The 21,473-nt window shown below is 42.6% G+C and overlaps 1 protein-coding gene across 2 annotated transcripts in view; it reads left to right on the top strand.

The window, feature by feature from the left end:
* Positions 1 to 1,812: 1,812 nt before the first annotated feature.
* Positions 1,813 to 21,473, top strand: part of LOC149008633 (HAD-superfamily hydrolase, subfamily IG, 5'-nucleotidase) — a 57,170-nt gene continuing 37,509 nt past the window's right edge. Inside the window, exons 1-3 of one of the 2 annotated variants that reach the window (XM_089166422.1) lie at positions 1,813 to 2,569; positions 3,820 to 3,917; positions 4,485 to 4,604. In XM_089166422.1, the coding sequence (XP_089022548.1) occupies positions 3,822 to 3,917; positions 4,485 to 4,604 (216 nt within the window). In that variant the 5' untranslated portion in view covers positions 1,813 to 2,569; positions 3,820 to 3,821. Of the gene's footprint in view, positions 2,570 to 2,880; positions 3,341 to 3,819; positions 3,918 to 4,484; positions 4,605 to 21,473 lie in introns of those variants that run through there. The other variant, XM_089166421.1, reaches the window with a different exon arrangement.

Genomic DNA, 21,473 nt, shown 5'->3' with positions numbered 1-21,473 from the left:
TAAAAATAAAAAAGCATGGAAGAGGAATCATATAAAAGCCTCCTCCTAGAAGAACATATAGATTATCAAATGTTCAACCGTGAAACTATGGTAGACATTGCAAGGGATGAAAAACGCCAGCGGATCATGTGCTTCAATGTTTGCTTACATTGTAGCACAATTAGGCATGAATAACCACAAAACCTCCTAGAAAAACATATAGATTATCAACTTGTTAAGGATTGGATTGAGAAAGCCTTCTTAGCCAATGTATTACTTACAAAAGTTGAGGGAACTTGGTAAAAAACTCATCCTACAAAATTCAAAGGAATCTTGTAGACTTTGGAAATCTAGGGTTACGGTAAGTATTTTCGGATTTTGCTTTGGGAGCAGCAGTTGACACAAATTCATTGCTTGGTCCAGATTTAATTTGAACCGTGCAATTAACCTACATGTAAACGGTCTAGATTAAGTGAATCATATATAAACGGTTTAGATGTCTATTGTTTTGAGCAGTGCTATTCCCAAGTAAAATCCACTATTTCCAGGGTTGGGGAAATGCTTGTGATATAGCCTGAATAACTTCTTGAGACTTAAGACTCACCACTACCTTGGAAAGCATACATCCTTGGGCGTTAAACCTAGTTATATCCCTAGAGAATCCAACCAAGTGGTGGATACCTTAGCACGGAAGGTGCTCTTGGTGTCGTGCTCGACTGAGTGGCTATGTTCCTTTGCGTGGTTATTATAGCTTTGCTTGGCCACATTTTCAAGTAATATTCAGTAACCTACTTTATTACCAAAAACAATAAGTCTTCGACATCATTAATTGAGGTTAATAATGCTAATGTTGAGCCAACAGAATATGTCTTTGCAACCTAGAGATCGAATCAACGGTCAACTATGTCTTTTCTTTACTTTTCAAATGAAGATGCATTTATGAGAGCGAGCACAAGAATGATTATGTGAGTCCAACGCTTTTCTCCCACACAATATGGTAAGACTAACATTTAAATAGTAATAAAATAATCATAGGTGAGACTCTCAATGAATTTTAATTATATTATATTTTATAATGGAAAAGTGTCACATGAACACATACTTCTCCTCCGACAGAAAAGTGATCCAAACTCAATGAGCAGCCAATACTTGAGAATCAGGATCACGACCTTTTTTAAAAGCACTATATTCTCTTTGATATATTTTTTTAAAACACAATATTGCATAAAGACCATACATTTTTTTTATTTTTATTTTTTGGTAAACATAAAGACCATACATAATAAGGTGATTTTAGAGGTGGGTCTTGTAGGGTTGCGCACAACACATGTGGTCAGAAAGCGTGACGTATGGGTAGGTCTTCGGGAAAATTGCTTTAATGCATATGACAGTCAAGTTGAAATTTTTGGACCGTCAGATCTGAAATTGAATTTCGACAGTTGCATTTCAATGGTCGAAATCAAAATTTCAATCTGACATTGAATTTCGACAGTTGCATTTCAATGGTCGAAATCAAAATTTCAATCTGACGGTACATAGTGTGTGGCTTGATGGTCTTGTGCACTTAAATGCGCAAGACCGAAGTAAGACCCGGTCTTCAGTGGATTTTCCAGACTTCGCCCTCGACCACAATCCAGAGTCCACCATCCTTTTCCCTCTCAATAATTTTTAGAAAAGAGATTCGCTTTCTTGGCCCTCATCTTCTTCATCCCTGATTGGGGGGTGTGGGTGTGACGTGACTCAGGTCAGGTTGGGCCCACAGAACCCAGTGGGCCCCGGTTGTCGTCTTCCTTCCGTAATCGCTGAAGCTGCTGAAAGCCTCCTCAAGAACTGTTTCGGTAGCCATTGAAGAAGTTCGGATGGGAGGATGGTTTCAAAGTCCAAACGCATCATCAACTCCTCAAGCAGCAAAATTGTTACGAAAAACGATTCATTTATCCATCCAATCTCTCGGGTTGGAAAGGGTGATGATATATCTTTATGAATTAAAGATGAAAACAGGCAAGCTAAATTCACTGGAGGAGATCCACTCCTGAGACCTGGCTTCATTCAATTCCAGCCCAGATTCAACTTGGGGACTTAATCGATATGAATTGTATTTTGGAGACCAGACGGATTCCAGATCATGGACACTTATCCTTAGCATTTGACTTGGCTTGTGAATGGAAAACAGTTGATGCTTCGCTGATTGCAGTTAGGAAGTTAGCTTCTGTTATCTAGAAATAACTGTAGTTTGCTAGGATACAGCTTGTACCTTCCACTTAGCTGTAAACATTCTATATATAATGAATTTCTGAGTTTATCTGAATCTTATTCACACAATCAGTTATTACAGCTTCATAGGATGCTATTTGTGGAAGAATACTGGTTCCGTTAATTGTGTAAATCTCCAGCTATGGATTTCTCACCTCATTCTTAATAACGTTTCTTTCCAAGAAAACAGCAAAGGAGCTAGAATCCACAGCAGTTGAGTGTCTCTGGTTTCAAGCGTAAAGGAGTTTAACTTCGGAGGAAACTTTCTTGATTTGGGAATCTGAGTATGGAGGCTGAAGATAAAAAACAGATTTTGAGCGAGTGGTTTCAATTACAGGTAAACGTTGATGCAGAGATGCTTAGATGGATTGAGAATACCATGATATTGTAACATTAATCACGCTATTCTGTTTCTTTTACTGCCTGAAATTGTGCTACTTTGTTCATGGCATTAATCGGTTCAAACTGCAAACTTAGCTGAATCAAATAAACAAGAATTCACGGTAATACCTCTTAACAGGGAAGGTGACAACAAAATCGTGCAATATAAGCTAAGAAATCATCATACTAAAAAGGAAAAAAAAAAAAAAAAAACAAAGAAATCATAGCGGCGCGGGTCCCACGATAAAGTAGATATCCTGCTCGTCCATGTCGTCCATGGGTCTACCATTCTCGATTTGAGGAATTTTGGCTCTTACCTGGGTCTTCGGTGTAAAAAGAGATTCGTCGATCATTAACTTGCAGTCTCTTTGGGTTCTCTGGAACTTGGAAGCGTGGACTTCTTGCTAAGGTGTGTGTTTCTTTTGGAATCCCAGGAGAATGGATGTAGTTGAGGTTCTGGGAGGATTCTCAGTGCAAAAAGCTTACATTCCTGTATGGAGGGCAACTTTTCTCAAGAAAACAACAGTCTTTAAACCCAATTCTCTGTTGGGTTTCTGTGGACGAGGCTCTGGCCAGTCGAGCACTGTTCGTTGCTGCTCCGTCGAGGCAAAATCGCCCGCCGGTGAACTGTTCTCTGTCACTTCGTCCGCTAAGTCTGACATTGATTACCTTGGGCAGAGCACCAAAGGGGACTTGAATATCAAGGACGAGCATCTCGACGCCTCTGGTGACTTTCAAACTTCTCTTCCGTCTCCCTTTTGTCTTTGATTTTTTCCCCTGGGAAGATTCTTATCGTGACGATTACTGCTATTTCTTAAACCAACATTGATGTTGCTATACTGATGGGCATGGATGCCTTGGTAAAGACCAGGGACCCTCAGCTTCTCGGTATCTATGATAAGTTATCATTTTCCTTCAGAAATTGGTGGTAACCATTTGGTTAAGTGATTGTAGGAAGTTAAAATCTTGTTAAGTTCAATTTTCTGCTTTAGTGGTCACTCCTAAATGTTTGTTTAATGCATAATTTCTCTCGGTAAGAAGATTTAATGCTCTTGAGATTTTAGCTGTCCCCACAACATGATGCAATGATATGGTTGAATTTTAAGTTTGGCATAGGTTTTCAACATGTTAGTTTTTTAATATGTATCTTTATCCTGATATCCTGAAGATTTGTTGACCATTCTTGTTTTTGTTATTCGCCTGTAGGTATGGATAGTCAAGGAACCTTAGAGGGTCCAATTGAAGAGATAGCATGGAAGGAGGCTAAAGAAGCTGAGAAATTGCTAAACAACCTAGGAGTACCGGTAACAGTTGAAACATTTATTCATGAACTTTCAGATTATTTATAATGTGCTTGCTTTTATAGTGTTTGCGATCCTATAAAACCTGTGTTTACCCAAAATACAAAGCCCAGTTAACCAGTTTTAGGAATATGATGTTTTTTCAGCTGTATTTAGCGTTTCTTGCATCACGATTGGATCTTGAAATCCTTTATAATAGCCACACAGAAGTGTGAACACAGGAACCATGTCCCTTATCCTCTCATGATTACCAGTTTGTCTCTTTCATATTCTTGTCTTTTGATCTTCTGAATTGTATCGAAATCTCAGTACTTGTTCAAGTGTTCATTTGTGACCAATCATCTGAACCTCTTGCATGATTACCCATTTGAGCTTGACTTTTGGGGCTTGGTTTTCTTTTCTCATGGACAGCTTCATAAGTGCTTAATCATCATCTTGAAGTGTTCACAAACATCTCTAGCTTTCTCCAATAACTTAGCATTCCTGAGTAGTGACATTTTCCAGCTTCCTCTCTAAATTGGCTATGCTTATATCATTTTTTGAGCTTAACTACCTAACTTTGGTTTGCAGGACCCCTTCTCATCAAGATATTCTCCTCGTGGAATATTTTGTAGCCGGACATTGAATCTTCGGTCTATAAGTGCTATAGGTTATGACATGGACTATACATTGATTCAATACAACATGATGGTAACAATCTGTCCTTTTAACTTTGCATAACTCATTTAAGTTTCCTGTTTTGCTTTCTTAAGGCTGCGTTTGTTTGCAAAGGTGGGGTGGGAAAAAAAAACATGTGGGTCCCATGTGTAGTGGGGTGAGAGAGAAGGAAAGGAAAGGAAAGGGTTTTGTGAAAAAGTGATAATAGTGGGTCCCACTTTTTACTTTTCCCAACTTTCCCACAAAGTCCCACCAAATATGTGGGGTTTTAAAATGGCTTGGCGTGGGAAAGTTGGGTTGCCACATCACCTGACAAGTTTCCTTGATTCAAGGAAACATGTCTCTCACTTTCCCACCCCAAGCAACCAAACAATCTACCATTTAGGGAAAAGTAGGAAATCTACACTTTTTTCAAGAATTTTCCCACCCCATCTTTATTCCAGCAAACTAACGCAGCCTAAGTGACCCCCTCCAAAAAAAAAAAAAAAAAAAAAGAAAAATCTGTAGAATACGTGTAGACTTATTTTTGTGTAACTAGTTTGGTTTATGGTCCTAATCATTTTTTTTTTAGATGAATAAATAATTAAATTAAAAGGAACGAAACACCGAACTACAAGAAAGATCCAAACTGGGGAGGATCAGAGAGAAGGATGGAAATGGAGTTGAGCCCTCAGGAAATAACAATGAGCCTGATCCTTGGGGAATCAACAACCGGGGGATGGAGAATAGATATAATCCTAGAGGATGCATCAAAGTAAATAGCATTCCAAATCGAGTCAAGAGAGCAGGATTTGGAAGTCTAATGCCTGAGATTACGCTCCCACCACAAATGGTGGACCACGGCACCGAAGACAAGCCTACCAATCCGGTCACAAATAGTGGTACCTGAAAAGTTACTCAATATCCAAGACCAGTCACGATCAAACCCAAATGAGCGACGGGAGCGGGGCCAAAAGGAAGCAAGGGCTTTCCTCCAAAGGGAACTAGAGAAAGGGCAAGAAAATAACAAGTGCTCGATGTCCTCAATACCATTCCAGGATAGGATACAATTAGGGTTCGTAGGGATGTGGCGGGTGATAAGGAAAGCCTGGGTGGGAAGGGCTAAGTTTAAGGCTCTCCAAAGGATGAGGGAGTGATGGGGAATGTGACCTTTGAACCAAACCAGGGGGCAAGGGGGGAGGGGGAAGGGGATGGGGAGATAAACAGGTTCCAAGCAGAATACGTGGTGAAGATTTGGTGGTGGAAGGGAGCCAAACTAATGTATCATGGGGGGAGGATGGAATTGGGGGGGGGGGGTTCCAAACTTGTGTGAGATTATGGTGGGGGAGAGGGTCCAGGAACCGTTGGTGATGAAAGCCGAGAGATGGGTAGATTTGGGAATGCGGGTTTCATAGATAATGCGAGGGGGGGGGAAGAGGGTAAGGAGAATGCCAATTGGATGCCACAAATTTAGCCATAAGGAAGTAGAGGAACCGGAAGAAATATCGGTGGTAATGGTAGGGAGGGCTCAGGGTTTGAGGAGAAGAAGTTTCCTCCAGATCTAGGAAGGGTTAAAAGGGATAAAGGCAGTCCAGAAAGAGTTAGATTTGAGAAGGTAAGAGTGGACCCAATTGACCTAAAATGGAATCTTGTTTAGAAACAATTTTCCAGATGAGCTTGAGTGAGGCAGCGGAATTGACCTCTTGGATTCGTCGAATTCCTAGGCCCCCCTTAGATTTAGGTTGATAGATGTTAGACCAACTGATGGGGCAAAAAATCACGAGGATTCCTGGCCCTTCCAGAGAAAGGCACATAATAGAGATTCCATTGCCAATGAGATAGACTTAGGTATTGGAAAAATGCCACACCAATAAAGGTAGGAGGATTGGACGACAAACCTAATGAGCTCCACCCTACCAGTGAAGGAGAGAAGGCGGCTTTTCCATAAGTGAAGACTCTTACGGATGTGATCCAACATGGGGGAACAGTGATGGCGAGAGAGCCTACCAGGGATAAGAGGAAGACCAATATAGGAGATTAGAGCACGAGGATCAGACACCCCCAGAAAGGAAAAAGGTAGATTTGTCAAAATTGACCTTAAGACCAGAGATGGACTCGAAGGAGAGGGCGGAAATGATTGGAGGAGATGGAGCTATGATCGGCTTTGGAGAAAATCATGAGGTCATCAGCGAAGGCAAGATGGGTGAGATTGATGGATTTGCATTTGAGAATGGGAGAAATCAGGAGCTGATCCATCTTGGATTGGAGGAGGCGGGAGAGAACCTCCTGAGCCAGAGAGAAGAGAAAAGGGGAGAGGGGACAACCTTGACGAATTCTGACACGGTAGGGGAAGAAGCCAGCCGGGGAGCCATTGGTGATAATGGAGATGAAAGGGGGTGGAGATACAGACTTCAATCCAATGAATGAAGGAAGGAGGGAACCTTATGGCAGAAAGAACGTCACTTATAAAATCCCAGTGGATAGAGTTTAAGGCTTTGTGGAGATCAACTTTGAGGAGAGAAGCGGGGAGTGAGAAGATCTCTCAAATCCCCTGACAATCTCCGGACAAAGAAGAATATTTTCCGCAATACTCCGACCCGAGAGGAAAGCGGTTTGGTTGGCACTAACCAGATTTGGCATAACCTTTTTGAGCTGATTCACAAGGATTTTGGAGATGAACTTGTAGAGGAGGTTTCAATGGGAGATGAGATGGAAATCGGAAGGGGAGGGGGCGCCAACCTTTTTGGGAATGAGACAAAGAAAAATTTGGTTGATAGAAGGGAGTTGGGAAGGATGAGGAAGAAACTGCGAACAACACGAACAAGATCATCCTCAATAAGATCCCAGGCACTAAAGGAGAAACCCATGCTAAACCCATCCGGGCCAGGAGCACGGTTGGATTTGTGGGAATGAATGGCTTGGGGGATCTCTTCATGGGAAGGGATAGCATATAGAGGGGTGAGAGATTGGGGGTCAATGAATTTATTGATGAGATCAGGAGGGAGAGGGGGCCGAATTGGGAGAGGAGGGGGAGAAAAGATTAGAGAAATAAGAAACAACTTCAACTTGGACTCCAAGAGGGTTAGAGATCCGAGTGCCATTACTAGAGAGGAAAACATGGCTTGGAATTGTGATTATGGCGAGCTTTAAGGGACCGGTGAAAGAAAGCGGTGTTGGAGTCCCCAAGCTGGAGCCATTTGATTCTGGCTTTTTGGCGAAGGAAACTTTCTTCAAGAAAGGTGAGAGAGGAGAGCTCAGAGGAAAGGTCCTTTTCACTTTCCGCAAACAAAGGATTGAGGGGATCACTTTGGAGGAGGGTTGGGTTCTCAGGAGGTTTGAGCGGCTTTCAGAGACCTCAGAGGAAATGTTCCTGAATGTGGAAGAGTTCTAAAGACGGAGAGCTTCCTTAGTGTTCCTAAGTGGACGGGCAAACACAATGAGAGGGAGGGAATGGCAATGGACAGGCTTCACCCAGGCTTATTTGACAGTGGAAAAGAAGGAAGGGTTTGAGACACACATATCAAAGAACTTGAAGGGCTTAGGGCCAAAGGAAGAAGGGGGGAAAAGATGGACAAGGCAGCGAGAGTGATCAGAGAGGCTAGCAGGAGAGAAAGAGGCATGGGACACCAGAAAGAGAGAGAGCCAAGAGTGATTGACAAGGAACCGGTCGAGTTTCGAGGCAATTCTAGCCTCACCAATACGACGGTTGTGCCACGAAAGAAGATGGCCTACCAACGAAGATCAGTGAGACTAGAGTCATCGATACAAGAATTGAAATCCTCAACCGCAACAGGGTTAGGGGAGCATCCACCAACTCTCTCATGGGAATAATGGACAATATTAAAACCCCCCAACACCCCAGGGTTGGCCCTCATAAGAGGAGGAGAGAGAACGAAGGGAGTCCCACAAAGGGGCACGCTCAGAGCCCCTATTAAAACCGTAGACAATGGTGAGAAAGAAATTGGTAGAGGCATTGGAAGGGGGGATCGAGAGATGCATGAATTGGGGGGAAGAATCAATGAGAGAGATATTGAAAGAAGAAGGATCCCAAAGAACCTAGATTTGGCCATTTGGGCAATGGGAATAATTGGAGAGGAAAGACCAAGAGGGGGCTAAGGACCGGGCAATCCGATGGGAATTTTCAGATTGGACATGAGTCTCAAGGAAAGCACAAAGGGGAGCTTTAGAGTCCATAAGGAATTTCCTAACATCCCCTTGCTTTGCAATAGAATTAAGGCCTCTAACATTCCAAACAATAAATAAAAAGGGGGGGGGGGGAAGGGGCAGAAACTAGCAACTAAAATTGGGGTAAATAGAGGCATTATGGTGGGGCGGGCAGGGAGAAGTTGTCTCACACAAGGGGAAGTCCCATGGGGATGGGGTTTCAAAGATATTTGGGTCAGTTGATGAAACCGAATTGGGAGTTGTAGGTTCTGTGGAGGTTGTTGAAGGTTGGGTGGTAGATGGTGGGTCAAATAGGTTATGGGTCAAGGAGATAAACCCAGATTGGGCCAAGTGGTTTAAGGGTTGTGGTGGGCTAGAAGTCTTGCTTTTGGAATGGACTGAGGGCAAAGAGGATAAGTTGCATTTAGGGGAAATGGGCTGAGATTTCGAGCTATTGAAACAAGTGGGCCCTGACATTAGGATAGCCGAAGGCCCAACAGGAGGGGAAATGGTTTTCTTGTTGGACTAGGGCCCAGGGAAGGAAGACATTAATTGCTTACTAAATGAGATGGGGAGTTGACGTCTGTTAGGGATAATTGTGTTGGGTACAAGCTGGAGGAGAGAGGGAGTGGGTAAAATAGGATTTGAGGTATTGTGTGAAGATGGGTTAAGGGTTTTTGGATGAGGGTTTGGGAGCTTGTAGAGGTTTCTGGGCAGCAGAGGTTTTGGGGGTTCTACGCTTGATATATCACCATTTGGGAAAGATAACGACATGTATTCAATGGGGGTGAGTACTAAATACCTCAAAGGATCAGTCGGAAGCTCCAGGAGCAGCAGCATCGACCGCAAGAGCAGAAATCTCAGGATCTTTGATGTCTTCATCAGCAGTATAGGAGACTGGGTCTATTGGCTTCACCGAGAGGTCATCATCAAAAGTGTTGACAAAGTTTGAGTCAGGAATCAGAGTAGGTACGGAAGCAGACTTATTTCTTCTTCTTCTTCAACTGTATGTGTTGGCTACCGGAGTTGCAGTTCCAGCAGCCTTCGACGGGTACATAGTGGCAGAAGTTGCAGCAGTGGGAGGAACTGAAATTGTGATATTCTTCAGCATGTCGATAGTGTTCAGTCTTGAGGGAGTGTGGGCAGAAATTCTGTTTTCATTGGAGAGCGGTAAACTTGTAGAGGCCGAGGGTTTTGCTTGTTGGAGAGAAGCAAAGGAACAACCCTTGGTGTCGTGGCTGAAGGAGGAACATAGATCACAACGAGAAGGAATCCAATTGTAGACTATTACTTGATTGTACTTGAGACCAATATCATCAGAGATGGTGATGAAAGAAGGGAGGTCCTTGGAGGCAGAGAAGTCCACACAAATCCTCGCATAGGAAAGGCGAGTCATGTTAAGTGTTTTTGCATCAGTATGGAGAGGTTTACCGAGGGTTGAGCCAATTCGACTCAAGCAGTCGGAGTTCCAAAATTCAAGTGGGAGACCTGACAAATTAATCCACAGGGGAAGAGTGTTGAAGTCAACCCTGCGGAGAGGAAATGAGGGGTCCAAGGTTTGAGGAATAATGGGGATTTTCATACAAACCAAGGAGACCCTTCAAGAGCACGGGAGTGGTAGTCCGGAGAGGCAAAGTTGAACAAGAAGATACCTGAATCAATGAGGTGAATATTCAGAATACCTTGAGCTTTCCATTGTTTAGTGAGAGAAGATTTTAGGATACCAAAACGGGGAGGTGGGCTGAGGAATTGGTCGAGGATTGCAGAGTTCTATCGGCGAATCCCACAAGCAGTAGAGTTAGAAGGGCAGTGAACTGATGGGTTGGGGCCGTCGGAGGTGGGTGGAATGAAGGTGAGGTCAAGTTCAGAATTGTTTGAATGCTGTTGGGTGAAGAGAGTATTCCATGGTTTTTCAAGGGAAATGGAGGTGGTAGGGCCAGAGGGATAGTGGGGAGGGGTTGATGGGGAAGGGGGAGAAAAGAGTCATCAGCAGAGGGGTTGCCGGAGGAACCAGGGGAGGCCATGGAAGGTTACTGGAGGTCAGACATGCCTGTCAATCAGGGTTTCATATCGATTTTGATCTTACTATATTTCAAATTGATCATTCCCTATTCCCTATGTAATTGTAACTAGCAATAACGGAATACCATGAAAAGCTGCGAGAATGTGTTGAATCTGAAAACCAGTTCCTGCAAGAGACAAAGTAGGAGGAGGAAGATAATGCAATGGAGATAGATAAAGGAGAGAGGGTATAATGATAGGAAGAATAGAAATCAATAACTCTTATCATTTACAGCTTTCCCCTTATATTTAGAAGTAATTGATTCTAATTGGAAAATCTACTAAGAGTCAATGTCTAATTATGGAAAAAGGAATTAAATAGAATAACATAGTAACCTAATTACAACTCAATTACCAACTTGATCCCACAATACCTCTTAGCACTTAAAAGCTCCCCTGAAGCTGAAGTATACAGGTGTGAGAAAATGTTGAATTTGTAAATCAGCACCTATAAGGGAGAAAGTGGAAGAAGAGGAAGAAGGACAAGTTGAAGAAGGAGATTGTGATGGAGACGGAGGAGAGGAGAGGAGAGCAGGTGAACATGATAGGAAGAATACAGGTCAATATTCAACAACACTATTGTGGACAGAATCTCACTTATGTTAACAATTAACCGATTGTAGGAATGTCTAAGAGTCAATGCCTAATTACAATAAAAAAAATTAACTAAAAGAGAAAGATAACCTAATTGCAACTTTACTACCAACATGATCCTAAGATACACTATTTTATGAAACATGGTTCAACAGTACATCTTAACACTTTTAACAACAATAACTAGTCTTATCCCAAGTAAATGGGGTTGGCTACATGGATCCTTGCCTTCCAATCTGTCTTGTTTGCGGCCATACTAGATATAAAGCCTAAGCCAAACATATCTTTACTCACCACTTCTCCTAAGGCTACTCTACCTCTAGCTCTTCTAGTTCCTTCAATCTAGATTAAATCTCTTCCTATACAGCGACATTTAAAGGTCTCCGTTGAATGTGATTGTACCACCTCAGTCGAGTTTCTTGTAGCTTAGTATTTACTGGAGCTGCTCCTAAACCAGCTCTAATATGATCATTCATTACCTTTATCCTTCCTAGTTTTGCCACTCATCCATCTTAGCATCCTCATTTCCGTTACACAGAGTTTACCTATATGATGCTTCCTAACAGCCCAACTGCACCATACATTATAGCTGGTTGTACGACTGTTTTATAGAATTTTCCTTTGAGCTTTAAAGAAATATGTCGGTCATATAAAACTTGGATGCACCTTGAGCCTCCCTATTTTAAATCTTTGGGAAACATCTCACCTTCTTTATTTATGGTTGATCCAGGATCCATAAAATTATTGCTTTGTGGAATCTCCATCTTGTCAAGTTTCACCACCTCATCATCCATCCAATCACGGCCAAAGTTGCATGCTAGATTTTCCCGCTTTATTTTACTTAGTTTAAAGCCTTTTGATTCCATAATTTCTCTCCATGATTCTGAGTTGGTATTAATCCCTGCTTGTGTCTCATACTCCCATCTACCAAAGCAATACCATCAACAATAAGCATACACCAAAGAAACTCATTTTGCATGTCTTTGGTTAAATAAATCCATTATAGTGCAAATAAATAAGGGCTTAAAGCTGATCTTTAATGTGGCCCAACTGTAGTCAGGAATTTGCATAGCCACCCTTAATTTTATGCAAATAAATAAGGGCTTAAACATCTCACCTTCTTTATTTATGGGTTTCACATCACTTTCCAAGGCAGCAGGCTTGGCATTGGCCTCATTCAAGAATACATTAGGTGTCCAAGTACTCTGATCCACCAGTATGCATTGGGACTTGAATCTGGCTTTTGGTCTTGGGTCGAATCTGAATTTATCATGGCCTGTAGTTCTTGTAGGGAATGGGCTAGTAGAATCATCTTTGAGTTGCTCCGTCACTCTTGATCTTTCAAAGTTGTTTTAAGTAAATAAAATCAGAATCTACCCTACTTCAAAACAACCCAATATATCCTCGTTTATTAGTTGTTGTTATTTTGCGGATCCACTTCATTTAGAAAGCTTGACATGTATTAAGGAGACAATCCCCACAAAGACCACCTTCCTCAAAACTATCTCCATCTAATGATGTGGCTAATGTGAACAGAAGTTGATTCTGAAAACAAAATCTTCTCCTTCAACCATGGGCTCCTTAAATCCCCCCCCCCTCTTTTAACTCCTTAGATGACTTTGGAACTGCTAATCCAGAATTGTTGCTACCAAAAAGGTCACCTCATCCAACAATTGGCCCTTTAATATACTATTATGTTGACTAGATGACTTGGGAAGTGTGAATATGAAATTATTCCTACCATAAAAGTTACCTTCCCCTGTAGTCACCTCCTTGAAACTTCACCTTCATTGACTCAATTTCCTTTACGATTCCCACAGTAGCCTCTCCTTCCCCAAAAACCTTCCTTACATCATTCCCCTCCACTATCTTTAATATTTGTCCTTCTCCTAACAACCTTCCTTACATCAGCCCCTTCCACTGTTACCTTGTCGAAATTGTAGTAGAATGGCTATATCCATATCTCAGCCCTTTATTTATAATTAAGTGGAATAAATATTACAATAAATTCTATATGAATACAAACTCTAACTTAACTCCTATCAACTCTTTTGACTCCTATAGTCCACACTCCCCCTCGGTTGGGCTGTTTCTCTGCCTCTTGCCTCTGGGATCTCTTTCTTTTCCCTTGTGCTCTCTTTTCTTCGTCTTGGCTGCGTGCCCTTTTCCCTTTCCTTTGCTCGTCTTTTGTCTTGTTCTCTGTTGTGGTTTTGTCTTCCCTTGTTGTTTTCTCTGGGGTTTGCTTGGCTCCTTTTCCCTTTCCCTGTGCTCCCTCCGCTGCCTTTTCTTGTCTGTGCTCCTTCTTTCTTCTTCTCGTCTGTTCCTCTGTCTTTGCTTCTTTGTCCTCGCTCGTTTCTTCTCTTTTGTTTCGTTGGTGCGTTTCCTTTTCCGGTTCCTTCTTGTTTCTCGCCTTCTTGGTTTTGGTCTGTGTTGACTCCTTCCTCCTGTTCGCCTGGTGTGGCGTGTCTTCCCTCCCCTTTGGTTCTTCCTTTGTCCGTTTTCCTCTTTTCTTTGGTTTGCTCCGCTTTTGGGGTTCCTCTTTCCCCCCTTCCCCTTCGTTTCTGCTCTTTCTTTGGGTGGTTCCTTTTTTGTCGGCCCTTCTCCCTGTTCGCTTCCTGTCTTTTTTCCTCTTTGCCGTTTCTTCCTTTTGTTTCTTCCCTCTTCCCGTGTGCTTCGTCTCTGCTGTGTGTGTTGTCTTGACTTCTTGCTGTGTTGATCGCTTGCTTTGCTTGTCCCTGGTCTTGCCTTGGCGTCCCCCTCTGGCTTTTTCCCTTTTGCCTCTTCCCCGGACTTTCCCCGCTTGTCTCGGCCTGTGGGTTTCCTTGCCTCTTGCTCTCCCTGTGGCTTCTTTCGTCTGTTGTGCGTTCCTGTTTGTTCGCTGCCGCTCGCGGTATTTGTTTGGGGCGGTCTCCGTTCTCCCTGGTGGTTCCCTTTGGCTGTCTGCTTTCCTTGTTGGGTCCTCCTTTTTGTTTCCCTCCCTTTGCGCCCCTGTTTTTTTGGGGTGTCCGCTCCCGTGTCTTTTTCTTCTTGCTCGTTTCTCTCCTGCTTCCTTCCATCTCTTTCGGTGGCTTCTGCCTTTTGGGCGTCGGATGGGGGTTGCCGGTGGGTCGGCGGTTTGCTTTTGCTTGGGATGTTGGTCGTCGCCCTTTTCTCGTGGATCGGGTCCTCGGTCGTTCGGCGGGGCCGTGGTCGTTCCCCTTTCTCCCCTGCTGCCGGTTGTTTTCTTCCTCCGTGTGCACCTCTTTATTTTGGTCTCTGGTTTTGGCCCCCGGTGTGTCTCCGGGTGGTCTCCCCTTGGCTGGGTTCTTCCGTGGTTCGATTGGGGGAGGTTGGTCCTCGTTTCGGCGGTCTCCCCCGGTCGCTCTTCGGGACTCTTGGTTGTGTTGGTGTGTGGGGATCTGGGTTGGGCCCTCTCCTCTGGACTCTCCCCCGGGGTGTTGTGGGCCTCTGGTCTCCTGGTCTGGTTTTCTTGGGGGGGTGTCTTTGTCCCTTTGGTGCGTCCCCTTGCCGTGGTCGGGGCTTCTCGGTGGGTTGTGTTCGGCTCCCGCTCCCCTTTGGGGTCGGGCTCCTGGATCTCATTGGCTTTCCGTTCCTCGGGCTCCTTTCTGGTGGCGGTGGTGCTCCTCCGTCGGTCGCTTCTGTCTTGCGGCTTCTCTGGTGCCTTCTTCCTTTCGCCCCCCTTTTGCCCGTTCCCCTTCTGTTTTCGTCGGGTCTTTGTTCCCATCTTCTCTCCTTTCCTCGGTCTTCCACTTGACCTTTTAATCTTTTGAATCCCTCCTTCTTTTTTGTTTTAAAGATAAATCCTGGCGGTGACATCTTCGTCCTTGGCCTTGCCCTCCCCCCCCTCTTTTCTGGATATTTTTCTATTATGGGTTGTCTCCCCTCCTTCCTCTCCTCTCCTTCTTTTTCTTGGTTCCGGGGTGACCTGCCTCTCCCCTGGGTCTTTCCCTGGCTCGTTTGTTCCTTCCTTCTCGCTCCTTCCTTCTGTTTCCCGTCCGCTCCTTCCCCTTCCATCCCGCCTTGGAATGTCCTTTCTTTTCTGTGTCTCTGGGCGTTGTGGGGCTTCTTTCGCGTTTTTGTCCCTTTTCTGGTGGAGCCTCTTCCTTTATCCTTTCCGGGTTGGAGATTTGTGTCCCTCTTTCTGCTCCGTATCTTCCGGGTCCTTGGGCTTGTGTTTTCGTGCGTGTTGGTTTGTTGTGGCTTCCCCGTTCTCTCCGTTCTCCTCCGTGGAGCCCTCTCGTCTTCCTCTCGGTCTTTCTTTTCCTTTTTTTGTGCTCTTTTTCTCTCCGGCTTCCTTGTTTCCCTTTTCCTTGTTGTGTTTTGCTCTCCCTTGACTCTCCTTCCTCTTTTCCTCTGCTTTTCTCCTGGTTGCTGGCTTCCCTTTCCTCCCCCCTGCTTTCGTGTGGGCCTTGCTTGTCTCTCTCTCTCCTTCCCCCGTCTTCTCTCTTATCTGTGCTTCTTATAAGTCCCCTCTCGGTTGTGGGGTGATAATCCCCTTGATCCCTCTTGCCAGAGATCGCCTCGTTTGGCCCTCGTTCCTTTTGGTGTCTCTGGCTTCTTTCGTGCTCTCCTGCTCTTCCCCTTCCTTGTTTCTGTAGCCTTCCTTTGGCCGTCGTTGTTCCCGGGCAATATTTGGAATCTGGAATTCGAGAAGGACATAATGTCTTCGTCCTTTTCCGGAATGCCGTGGTGGTTTGTGTGTGCCTTGTTCCACAGTCCTCTTCCTAGTTAGTGCGATCTCCTCTTTTTCCCATCAATCTTCCGAAAGGGTGTTTGGGTATGTTCCTTGGGGCTGTCCTCGTGTTGCCTGTTGTTGTCTCTTCTTCTCCCTTGACTTGTCCCTCTGCCACTGATATGTCTCTCCTTTTTTTTTTTCCCTCTCTCTCTCTCTACTAAACATAACTCGATATGACCCTTGAACATCATATATATATATATATATATATATATATATATTGGTTGGTTCTCTTATTATGGGACAATTGGTTCGAATATGGTCCGGTTTGTCCGGCTTATGGGTTTTGGAGGCCGCTTATGGGTTTTAGAAGGGCGCTTAAGGGAGCGGGTTTAGGGGGTTCCGGTTCGTGGCGTGGGTGAATAGACTCGGTTGTGCCTGGCTGAGCGTGATGCCTGCCGGCTGGCCTGGCTGGGGTCGTTCCGTTCGTTTCGCTTTCTCGTGGCTGAGGAGTCCGGTTCCGATTCGTTCGTTCCTGTGTGGTGATGGGTCCGATCTTTTTCTCTTTTTCTTTTTCTTCTTTCGTTCTTGGTGTTGTCGTTTGAATGCGCGGTCGATATCGCCGGGGCTGGTTTCGTGGTTCTCTTGGTTTGAAGATCTTGGTTTGAGCGCTGAAAACGTGGGTTTCGATCCTTTTCTCGCGAGATAGCAGAGGGCGGGGTGTTCCCTCTTCTCTCTTTTTTTCTTAATTCCCTATCGGTTGGCTCTCCTGTGAATACGTTGTAGTAGAATGGCTTTTGTCCTGTCTCGCCCTTTATTTATATTGTGGAAAGTAGAATATTACAGGAATAGAATTCTATATGAATACAACTCTACTACTCCTATACCTCTTATTGACTCCCAATAGGACCCCACCTTCCTTGGTATTTTTCTCCACTAAGTTGCTCTCCAAAATCTTCTCTCAATCAAGCATGCTGAAAATCCACTGAGTTACCAACACCCTCATCTTGTTAGCCGCCATAGCATGCTATTCACACTTTAGTTCATATGATAACACCCCGACCAATTGGGAGACCTCCAACAAATTAGAACCACAGGTATCATGGTGCCTAGGTGATCCAAGGCATTGGAGAGGGGTAAAATCCAAGGTACCCAGGTTGAGAAAAGTGCCTGGATGCCTAGGCGTCGCCTTGACAACTATTATTAGGATAAAGATCTTCATCAATTCCCTCCAGCAAAACATATATGTTCCCAATCACAATTACTTCCCCCTGTCAACATGTTATGCTTGTCTGTTTGTATGTTAAGTGAGTCTTAGATGATTTGTTTTAGTGTAAGGTGTTTCGGTATTCGGTATTAGTGGTGTGCCTTAGTTAAGAGTCTTTGGATTATATTTTGTGAGAAGTAGTTAAGAGTCTTTGGATTATATTTTATGAGAAGTTTGTTCACTACTCAAGGCGTGATCAACATTCTTCTTTGTTCCTGTCCTTTGACTTCTGTTTTTTCAGTTTTCTCCATTAGAGTCCACAGCAACCCTTGCTAATCACTAAGCAAAATCTAAGCCTGCTATGGACAATGTTAATGTCCAGATGACTTCTATCGAGTTAACTGGTGCTCCCAATTATGTTCCGTGGGCACAGGTTGTAGAAGTCTATAAACAAAGGTAAGATGGATTATTTGACTATGACTCTAACTTCTGTCACTGCAATTGATCACGAGAATAGGCAATCTGAGAATTCTACAGTACTGTGTTGGCTAATGAATGGTAACTATTTAACAGGAATATGTTACTTTTGGAAATGATATGCTGGTGAAGTTTTAGACCTGCTTGATCTAAAATAAGACCGAGAACATTAATTGTTGTTTTTTCAACATCAATTTTCTTAGGACTGAGAATACTTCCATGTTTTATGAATTTTGCACCAACAATATCTAAATTTTCTATGGGCATCTGCTGTCTTAGAGAACACCAGAATACCATCAATGTAAACCACATAAAAAATTCCAGATCTGGAAAAAAAAGAGAAGATAATATCAATTAACATTTGAAAATTTTGCACTGTCTGTTGATAATGATTATATGGAGCACTAAAAGCTATAAGAGGTTTAGTTTCCTCATTGAGCTTTATTTTCCAAAAGCCAAAGAGTGAAATTTACTGAAATATTTGACTTGTTTGGTTTGTGTTGGTTGGTAAGATTTATTTGTGAGTTGGTTTAATTATATGTTGTGGTTCAAGTTATTATTATTCAGTTGTTTGGTGAGGGTAATTATGTAATTTTGTATATTTCACATTATTATAAATAAGAAGCTTGGGGTCACATTGATCATCCAAGGGATTCTATTATTTCTACATGGTATCACAACCAAGTGAAAATTAGAATAAAAAAACCAAGAAAGGAAAAAAATTCGATTTCTTCTTTCCCTTTTTTCCCGCTTCAAGTCTGTTTCTCTCTCTCTCTCTCTCTCTCTCTCTCTCTCTCGTGTTTCCTCCAACGACGGCAGCACCCCAAGGCAACAGCATCACCGATTCTCCTTCTTTCTCCATTTTTCTTCTTCCTCTGGGCTTTTTTCTTACTATCGGCCCTTCCTTGGCTGCTTAGTCTATTAAAGGACAGCATCTATGCGGTAGTTATTGCAGAAATTGTTGCTGTCCTCTCCTCTACTGCAATGAAGAGAAATATTTTTTGAAGATTTACACTTCTTGCGATATTTCAGATTCTTCTAAAAGTTTGAAGATTGAAGAACAGCAGGTTTGATCCGAAATTTATGGTAGGATTAATCAGAAAATTACTGCAGGTTGAATCAGAAAATTGCAGCAGATTTGATCAGAAATTACTGCAAGTTTGATCAGAAAATTTCGGCAGGTTTGATCAGAATTTGTTTGGATCAATCCGACTTCGATTTTTAATTCCTCAATAATTTTTTTCGTGGTGTTTCTTAGTGAGAGGGCTGAAGATATGACAACACTGGATGTTTTCTGCAGTTCCGACAAATCATAAAAATTATCCCACCCTTCCATCACTCTGTTAATCTTGATTGAACTAATTACTTGATCTGGTCTCGTTATGCCTATTTGACAATTGCTGGAAGAGGTCTAATCGGCCATATCGTAGGCACTACAAGCAAACCTTTGACTGGTGGCATTCTTTAGGATAAGTGGATTTCAAACGACTCTCTTATCATGTCATTCCTTTTGAATTCCATGCATTTGAGTCTCGCTAGGGGATATTTATTGTTGGATACAACAACCCAGACTTGGAAGGCCACTAAAGAGACTTATGAACAGTTGGGGAATGATTCGTAGATTTATGAGTTACGGAAGAAACTTCATGAGACCACATAGAAAGAGTTGACAGTTGCCTAGCACCATGCTGAATTACGGTCTCTCTAGCAAAAGTTAGACCATTATGGTGACTACCAACCTACTAATCCTGACGATGTGGCTGCCTACATGAAGCATGTTGACAAAATTCGGGTGTATGATTTTTTGGCTGGATTTGAATATGGAGTATGATTAGATCTAGGTACAAGTTTTGAGTTGTTCTCCCTTTCCTCCATTGGAATAATCCTATGCACTTGTTCAGTGTGAGGAGAGTCGTCATTTGGCTATGTTGCACAATCCGTTAGTGGAAAAATCTACTCTTCAGTGTGTGAGTATGGTGTCTAAAATTGAATCCGTCAAAGATGTGGTTAAGTGTGGGCATTGCCACAAGCCCTATCATACTAAAGCCACATGTTGGAATTACATGGGAAGCCTATTGATTTTGAACAAAAAAGGACCCAAAGGAAGGGTAAACCAAAGACTAATCATTCAGAGATTGTTTTTAAAGCACCTACTCCAGATATTGGTTTTTTCTAGGAATGCTTGTTCTGAGGGCATTCTTCAGTCTTCTACTGCTGCCACTGCCTCTTCCAATGCCTCTTCAACTGCACATTTGAATTCCTACCTTGCTACTTTAGGTACAATATTTACAGGCTTCCATGCTTCTTCAGTTTCTGCTCCATGGATTATTTCTACGGGAGCAACATACCATATGACAGGTTCTGCTTCTCTTTTCTTGAATTATTTGCCTGCCTCAGAGAAAGATAAGGTCCCTATAGCTAATGGCTCTTACTCTTCCATTGTTGAAAAGGGAACCATACAACATTCACCATCCCTTTCTTTGTCCTCAGTTTTACATGTTCCATATTTTTCTACTAACCTTCTTTCCATTAGTAGTCTTACCAATGACTTGAATTGTAAGGTAACCTTTTTTCATTCCTACTATGCCTTTTAGGATCTGATAATGGGGAAGGAGATTGGACTTGGTAAACTAGACAAAGGACTTTACTTGTTGGAATCAAATGGAGCCTCTTATTCTGCTTATGCTTGCTACTCCTCATCAGGTCAATTTGGATTTGTTAGCCCTCCACCAGTGGCATCGTAGGCTAGCACATCCCCTTAAAGAAACTCTAAGAAAACTTCTTCCCGATTTAGTCTTATCTTGTCATAGGGAATTTTTTTTTGTGAAGCTTGTGTTTTTGCTAAACAGACTCGTTCAAGTTATTTGCCTTCTAATAATAATAAAAGTTCCATTCCTTTTATGTTAAATTCATACTGATATGCAGGGGCCTTTTCGACGCATATCTGTTACTGGCCATTGTTATTTTGTTACTATTATTGATTGTTGTGGAAAATCTTAGAATCATATCATAATATTTTATTAGTATCTTTAATCTAAGTAGATCAGATTGTAATATTCTATTACAGGTATTTTTCTTATTATTGCAATTTTCTATTCTAGGTAGATTACTCATTGATTGTAATCTTCTATTCTAGGTAGATTTCTCATTGATTGTAATCTTCTATTCTAGGTAGATTTCTTATTTATTTTAATCTTCTAGGTAGGATATTCTTTCCTATTTCATAGATAGCAGTTGTGTATATATTGATTGTAAAGTTCTGAATAAGATACTGAAGAATTAAACATTTCAATTCCTATTTCGTCATGGTATCAGAGCCAACCAATCTTGGGATTGCTGTCCATCTTTCAGGCCTTCATTGCCTTTAATCTCTGGTGTTTCCGCCACACAGAGATTATTTTTCCTTTGGCCTTTATCGCCATTCTTTATTCAGCTCGTTTACATTTATTTTTCCTTACCCGAAAAATAGATTTTTTATTTCTCCGCCTTATCTGTCATTCTATTGCATCTTTGGTTACTGTTTCACATACTATTTTTAAGCACTTACAAAGAGTATGTCAGAACCAAGAGAGGTTACTTTCGGGACTGCATTTGATCGAGAAAATAAAAAATCTGAATGGAGAATTGCAAAACAGAGACAATCTATGGTGTATCAGAAAGCTCGTCACACACGGGAAAGATGCTGGAAACTTCATGGTAAACCTCCTAGCCGAGAGTGGCGGTACAAAGGAGAGCAATTTGGAAA

This window comes from Hakea prostrata, chromosome 8, assembly GCF_041222555.1.
Source record: "Hakea prostrata isolate BN-2017 chromosome 8, UWA_Hpros_2, whole genome shotgun sequence".
NCBI lineage: Eukaryota > Viridiplantae > Streptophyta > Magnoliopsida > Proteales > Proteaceae > Hakea > Hakea prostrata.
The sequence above is the reverse complement of the archived record's forward strand: the minus strand, read 5'-3'. Positions and strand labels throughout refer to the sequence as shown.